Raw genomic sequence first — 8,283 nt, 5'->3', positions numbered from 1 at the left:
AATCAAATCTGCTATCTTACAATTACTTATAATAATTATTCATAATAAAAAACCAATTATATAATTAATATAATTTGTTACTCTGCAAAACTAATACAATATATGCCTACAAGAAAATTATTTATGTTAATTTTTGAAAATTATTTTTATTAATTTTTAATAAAATTTTCTAGTTAAAAGAAAGTAATTTATTTCTAATTTTATTGTATATTTCCTATTTTTACTTGCGATAGAAATTATAACTGCAACAAAGATATGATGATTATCTGATATTCATTTTTTTACATCTTAATTGAGATTAACAGCATTGAGGGAGAGTCTTGCTTGTGATAATCCAAGTTTATCGCAGCCAGTGCCAGTGTAGTGAAAATTGATGATAACGTTGTAAGGTATAGATTTCTCGAAGTATCACGACAGTTACTGATTCGACGTATCTGACAACACATCAAAGATGGCAAAGCAAGTTCGTCCTTTTGTAATCATCATTTTAGTAATTGCATCCACTATTCTATACTCAGGTATAAAATAAATTTTCGAAGGTTTATTTGATTATATTATTAATGTAATAGTTAATAAAGAATTTAAATGAAAAGATTTTAAAAAAGTCATTATATTACATTAAATTGATCATTACAATAACATGTCGTATGATAACAAAAACTTTTCTTTTAATTAATAATGCAATTCATAAATCATATATTTCTTCTTTTTATTGTAATATTTTCTGATTTAAATGAAACTTAAGGAAAAATATCTATGTTATAAAAGAAATTGTAATAATTTTGCTTCTTTCATCATAAATATATTAACAAAACGCAATGCCAACATGCCTCTTGTGCTATCTTGTGCAGTCTCCTATATAGTCTCTGATGCTTTATTTGTATTTATTTGCTTGTGCTTATGTCAGATTCGTCTTAAGAAATTTGACAATAAATGCTCATTTCTTTCATATTTCATTATATTTGATATTGTCACTTTATTTAAGGATAATAGTTATAAAGTCTTAAAATCAATAAAAACTGTATAACATGATTCATATAAAAATATTTACGTTAACTTGTTTTTTTAAAGGAAGTGCATTGAAATGTTATCAATGCAACTCACTAGAAAACAAGGATTGTGAAGAGGGTCCATTGTTAGATACAATGATTATAGAATGTAGATTACCATCACCGCCACCCACTACTATTAGAACAACGACTACTACATCGACAAGCACTTCAACAACCACGTCGACGGACAGCAGCACACCATCAACCCCGCCAACGGGCAGCAGCATTCCATCAACCTCGCCAACGGGCAGCAGCATTCCATCAACCTCGCCAACGGGCAGCAGCACTCCATCAACCCCGCCGACGGGCAGCAGCACTCCATCAACCCCGCCGACGGGCAGCAGCACTCCATCAACCCCGCCGACGGGCAGCAGCACACCATCAACCCCGCCAACGGGCAGCAGCATTCCATCAACCTCGCCAACGGGCAGCAGCACTCCATCAACCCCGCCAACGGGCAGCAGCACTCCATCAACCTCGCCAACGGGCAGCAGCACTCCATCAACCCCACCGACGGGCAGCAGCACTCCATCAATCCCGCCAACGGGCAGCAGCACTCCATCAATCCCGCCAACGGGCAGCAGCACTCCATCAACCCCGCCGACTGGCAGCAGCACTCCATCAACCACGCCAACGGGCAGCAGCACTCCATCAACCTCGCCAACGGGCAGCAGCACTCCATCAACCTCGCCGACGAGCAGCAGCACTCCATCAACCACGCCAACGGGCAGCAGCACTCCATCAACCCCGTCGACAGGCAGCAGCACTCCATCAACCCCGCCGACTGGCAGCAGCACTCCATCAATCACGCCAATGGACAGCAGCACTCTATCAATCCCGCCGATAGATAGCAACACTCCATCAATCCCGCCGACGGGCAACAGCATTCCATCAATTCCGCCGACGATCAGCAGCACTTCAACAACCCCGTCGACAAGCTGCTCTCCATCAACCCCGCCGACGAGCTACATTCTACCAACGGGCATCGGCGCTCTATCAATGAGCACTCCAGATCAGAATAAAAGTAAGGAAAAGTTATTTTGTTTTCTTTCTTGTTTTTTCTCTTTTTTTCTTAAGAAATTAATACTTTTTTAAATATATTCAAAAAATTAATTTTGAGATATCTGAATTTATAAAGTGAATATATATAATTATTCATCAATATTTATTAAGATTAGAATAGAAAGTTTAGAATACAAAAAAATCTTTTCGAAATTTAATATATAATTATGTATCGCGTTAAATTTAATTATATTGTATTTCATAAGAAAGAACTTCAAATATCAATAATTTTAACATTTTGTTAGTTTTAATGTTAATATTAAGTGTACAACTTTGCTTCCGCCGTTTTCCTATAGATGGCTTTAGCGGTAAGTGGTGGTCGAAATAAATAGATCATAGACGTCGTACAATAAACTTGGGCATCTGTCAACATAACCCCATAAAAACATTAGTCAATTTGTGTCTGCCTCATAAAGTTATTCTCGATTTAAATCAGTTTACGAGCCAAATTCTCGTCATTTGCGGGAGGTTTTAATTTTTTGCTTCAATATGAAGAAATCTGCGGCTGAGGCTCATCGAATGCTCTCAAATACTTATGGTGAGTCCGCTATTAGTGAAAGAACGTGTCGTGAGTGGTTTCAACGCTTCAAGAACGGTGATTTTGACGTCGAAGACCGGCATAGCAGTGGAAGAGAGAAGGTTTTCGAAGATGCAGAATTGGAGACATTAGCTTGAGCAAGACTCGTGTCAAAATCAAGAAGAATTGGCACGATCATTGGGAGTGACTCAACAAGCCATTTCAAAACGCCTCAAAGCCATGGGAATGATTCAGAAGCAAGGAAATTGGGTGCCGTACGAATTGAAGCCGAGAGATGTTAAACGGTGTTTGTTTGCTTGTGAATAGCTGCTTGAAAGGGAAAGACGGAAGGGATTTCTGCATCGCATTGTGACTGGGGACGAAAAATGGGTTCATTACGATAATCCGAAGCGCAGAAAATCATGGGGAGTTCCCGGCCATGCTTCCACGTCGACGGCCAAACCGAATATTCATGGCTCCAAGGTCATGCTCTGTATTTGGTGGAACCAGTTCGGCGTAATGTATTATGAACTGTTAAAACCGACTGGAACAATCACAGGCGATCGGTATCGAACGCAATTGATGCGTTTGAGCTGAGCATTGAAAGACAAACGGCCGCAATACAACGAGAGACACGATAAAGTGATTTTGCAGCATGACAATGCTCAACCCCATGTTGCGAAAGTGGTCAAGACATACTTGGAAATGTTGAAATGGGAAGTCCTACCCCACCCGTCGTATTTTCCAGACGTTGCTCCCTCTGACTATCATTTGTTTCGATCAATGGCACACGGTCTGGCTGACTTCCGATCTTATGAAGAAGTAAAAAATTGGATCGATTCGTGGATAGCCTCAAAAGATGACCAGTTTTTTCGACGTGGGATTCGTACGCCGAAAGATGGGAGAAAGTAATGGCTAGCGATGGACAATACTTTGAATCATAAATGCATAACCAGTTTTTTACAATAAAGCCTCAAATTTCGGAAAAAAACGGCGGAAGCAAAGTTGTACACCTAATACAATATGTTAGTATAATTAAATGTAAATTTTAATCAATAATTTTTAAAAAATTTAATAAATAAATTTAATTAATTCTTTGTTAACTTTTCTGTTCCTTGAATTAAATTCTTTTGTTATAGAATAATTATTGTTTTTTTGTATTTATTGGGAGTATAAATTAGTTTGTGCATTTATTTCAAAACAAAATGAATAAACAGCTCAATTAAAGTATTGTCCATCGCTGCCTACTACTTTTTCCCATCTCTCAGGCAATTTTCGAATTCCATCTCGAAAAAATGACTTTGGAGGCGATTTCAATTTTCGATTTCTGCGAAAGAAGTGAACCGGTGACTTGCTGCATCCTTCGGAATAATCAGTAATCAGAAGGAACAATATCCAGAGAATACGGCGAGTGTGGTAAAACATCCCATTTGAGCGTTTTCAATTTTTTTTACGATTTAGCGACGTAAGGTCGAGCATTGTCATGAAGAAGAATAACTTTATCATATCTTTGCTCGTATTTCGGCCGTTTTTCTCGCAACGCATGGCTCAAACGAATCAATTGTAGCCAATACTGATCGCCCATAATGGAATCGCCAGGTTTCAGCAGCTCATAGTAAACAAGACTCTGTTAGTCTCACCAGATACAGAGCATGATCTTCGAACCATGAATGTTCGGAATGGTGTTGATGTTGAGGTCGATGACAACGCTTGATCGAGCTTAGCGTAATATTTTTTCTTCTTGGGATTGTCGTAGAATATTCACTTCTCATCTCCAATCATAATTCGATGCAAAAAACCTTTTCTCTGTTGTCTTTGAATCAGCTGTTCACAAACGAAAAATCGCCTTTCAACGTCTCTCGGTTTCAATTCATAAAGCACTCAATTTCCTTGTTTTTAAGTCATTCCCATGGCTCTCAATCGTGCAGAAACGGCTTGTTACCCCCAATAATTCTGCAAGCTCTTCTTGCGTTTGACTCTGATCTTCTTCGAGTAATGTCTCTAATTTTTTGTCTTCGAATTTTTTTGGCTGTCCAGAACGAGGCTTGTCTTTAACGCTGAAATCTCCATCCTTGAAATCATCTCTTACATGATTTATCAGTTGGAGCAATGTTACTATAAACTTCGAAAAACATTTGATGGGCTTCAGCATTTTTCTTTCAATTAAAGCAGAAAATCAAAACCTCCAGCAAATGCTGCTTGGTTAACATAAAATTCGACATTTCAAACACAGTAAAAATCAAGGTTTTTGTATGAAATTCAAAGCGATATAAACTGAATATTATTAGCAGATGTTTAACCTCCAAAATTAGCAGATGAAACTGCCAAAATCAGCTGTCACTATGAACCATTTACAATAGCTGGAGCTATCTTTAGGGAAACGGACCGAACTAATTTGTACTCCCAATACTTTCAATTTTTTTTATTACAAATTTTAGAAAATTCGTATCATATTCAATATTTAACTAAAATTTCACTTTTTCAGTGGCAAACTACCGCCATAGTAAACTACGAAGAAGTGTTCTTCCATACATTCAACAAAATACATATGCAGAAGAATGGAATTGTGCTATAATTAAACATCGTAAGTATTCTGTATTTCGATATTTTATACATTACGTATATTTCTTTTGCATATCAATAAAAAATAATAATTCCTAGTAATAAATGTTTTTTTCTAGATTACAGTAACAACACTGAAGCCACTGAACGTACTTGCGTTCTTTCCAATTATACATGCACTGATGGAGAATGTACAATGTTAAGAAAATGCAATACAAATGAGTGCAATAATGCTAATGTGATATTAGTTAACACGATAACTTTAACGTGGCTTATGCTTTCGTGGATGATTATTAATTTTAATTAATTTATTCTTACTGGTTCTAATAATTTTTTAACTTGCGTTGTAGTATCATTGTATCATGTCTTAAAACTAAAAAGGTATCTTAAATATCTTAAATATCTTAAAATTAAAAATCTTCAAGCAAGAATCTATGTTTAAGAGCTAATGTAAATACATTTATCTAAATTTCATTAAGTTAAGCGTTATCAAGCAAATACAAACATAAAAGCATATATTCCTAAAAATAAATTATAAAATTCTTCAAGTTTTTAATTATATTTAATGTAAAATTACTTGTTAATTATATTTAATATTATGTATTTATAAGAAATTCGAATTATAAGTATAATCCAGACAGTTACGACAATAAAGACTATGATACCAAATATTTTTCAGTGATGTAACTATGGATATTGTTTTGATACTTTTACAAAGATTATTAAATTTATTTATTCAAAATTTTTCGATTTTATAATATATTTTATATTATAATTATTCTCATTAATGTTAATTAAATCAAAGAGTTTTATTCTTCTTTATTAACACAAATACACATACAAAAAACACGTTATTTTCTTAAATTTCCTCTATATTATATAATACAATATTTTTTATTTGAAAATTATCGTGTTTAGTATGCTTCAAAGGCGTGATTTACTTAATTGCATGTCGATAATTATAGTACTTTTACAGATTGGCATCAATATGTTATATGTATTCACTCTGAACGGATACGCATTCAATTAATTAAAGAACACTTAGGCAAGTTCTATTGCTTTACTGCTGAATTCTCTCAATAGCTCATCTATTTGCGCTTCAAGACCCGCAGTATACAACGACCGGATGCAGTAAATGAAATTGCGTTATGCTTACATGGATAAAGTTATGGAGTTAGCAACGACAAATTTCGCAGCCAACTCGAGTCTCGTGTTTTGGATTGTAATTTAATAGTAAAACATTTTTTCCCCAGAAATAATGAAGCTGTCAAACGTAGATGCGCTATTTCCGACTTCTGTCAAATTTTTAACAGAGTTTTCAAATTTGAACTTGTCATGAATGCAGATTTGTGTAATATATTCGCTGAATGTGGTATCAAGTATTATAATATCATAATAATAGCTTTAAAATTTATTATAGACAATTCATTGTTTTTGTAGATTATATTTATAATTATTTAATCTTGCACCTCATATCATAATATTTTAAAAAATCTGTTAATAGCTATTAAAACATGTATTTATGTTTTTGCAGCTAGTAAGCTGTTTTTTAGCTAAACATTATTTTTTTCATATTAAATATTATATTGATTGTTGACAAAGAAAACTGAAAAAATTGTATTAAACGTGTTATTTATAATAATATAACTAGATTTTTATATAAATATTTTGTTAATGCATCAAATGTATATTTAGACCGATATTCATAAAATATATCTTTCACAGAAATATGTAATAAATTTATATATAAAAAATTTTAATTCAAAAATTTAATTCGAATTTAATACAGCAATGTGTAATGATGTGTACAAGAAGATATGAATTTCCCGAAAAAAAAATAGATATTTTCTTGCTTTTGCGATTTAATGTAAGACATCTAAGAACTTTTCTTCAGAAGATGCATTATGCAAAACTGGGCCGCAGCAGTGTGGGAAATTCTGTTCTGATATACCAGGAAGAGTGCATACGAGACCTTATTTCTTTTGCGAATCACAATGAGCGAGGAAATTCTCAAGGTTCCATGTCCCTCTCAACATTCGCAACAATTCTTTGCATTATGATAAAGTGTAGATCTAACTGTAAAGTCTTAGATCGCTGGCTACGCAACAAAATTGCATAAAGACCATTTCTGCGATGCTGTCTTAATCTTGTCTTGTCTTTCGTTATACGTATCTAGTGGCTGAAGAAAAATGTATGTATTTTTCTATTTAAAAAAACTGTAAAAATTAAATGAAGTTATAAAGATATAAAATTAGGGTTCTCTTGTCTTTAATGAACAATCTATACTGTATTTTTTATGACCAGCTCACATAATGTTATACAATAGAAAATTTTTCCGTCTGGATAATGTAATATAAATCTTCTGCGTTGATTACCGTCTAAATATAAGAAATTATAAGACTAATATATATAAATAATATTAATATATAGAATCTATGTATAATAATTATTAACTTGATGTGTGATATTGTTTATATTACTTATTAACTATAAAACTAAAATATTATTTTGAAGTAACTGACTATAATAAAAAAAATTTTAAAGATTATATTTTGCTTGTGCTGCTATCTTGCACAAATCGTTACCAAATATGTAAGATGTACGAAATAATTTTCATTTTATTCATTTCAACGGCGCTTAATGCCGTTTATTTCGCCATGCAATTACTATGATGAACATTTCTCACACGATTTCTGTGTATATTTATAAATTCATATACTTGGATATCGTTATAACTTTCATCCCTTGACTCTCACATAATGCATAATATATTTGTAGCAGGTTCCTCACATTAATTTTCTATTAATAATATTATGTAGAAAATGCGGTGGAGTAAGCTCTTTTCCGACGAAACTTTCGGCGACCGCGGCGACCTTAATGAATTAAATTCGGTGCAGTACTAATAATTTCGTTGCTTTTTAATTTGTTAATTCTTGCAAGATTAACTCTTTTCATTTGTGCGAATAATTATTACATTAAGATGAACTTATTTTAACACATATCTTACCCGTAGAATATTGGTTCATGCATATTAATTATACATATAAAAAAAATCGCTATTAATATATGAAGTAAGATATATGTTTAACT

At 33.4% G+C, this 8,283-nt stretch overlaps 1 protein-coding gene across 1 annotated transcript; it reads left to right on the top strand.

Moving 5' to 3' along the window:
* Positions 1–407: 407 nt before the first annotated feature.
* On the top strand, positions 408–5,500 carry LOC108691882 (mucin-2-like). The gene is made up of 4 exons (XM_018199817.1): positions 408–518; positions 1,072–2,076; positions 5,117–5,215; positions 5,313–5,500. The coding sequence occupies exons 1-4, from the start codon at positions 452–454 to the stop codon at positions 5,498–5,500; spliced, it is 1,359 nt and encodes a 452-aa protein (XP_018055306.1). The 5' UTR covers positions 408–451.
* Positions 5,501–8,283: the final 2,783 nt, after the last annotated feature.

Source organism: Atta colombica, unplaced genomic scaffold (assembly GCF_001594045.1).
Source record: "Atta colombica isolate Treedump-2 unplaced genomic scaffold, Acol1.0 scaffold55, whole genome shotgun sequence".
Classification (NCBI taxonomy): domain Eukaryota; kingdom Metazoa; phylum Arthropoda; class Insecta; order Hymenoptera; family Formicidae; genus Atta; species Atta colombica.
The sequence above is the reverse complement of the archived record's forward strand: the minus strand, read 5'-3'. Positions and strand labels throughout refer to the sequence as shown.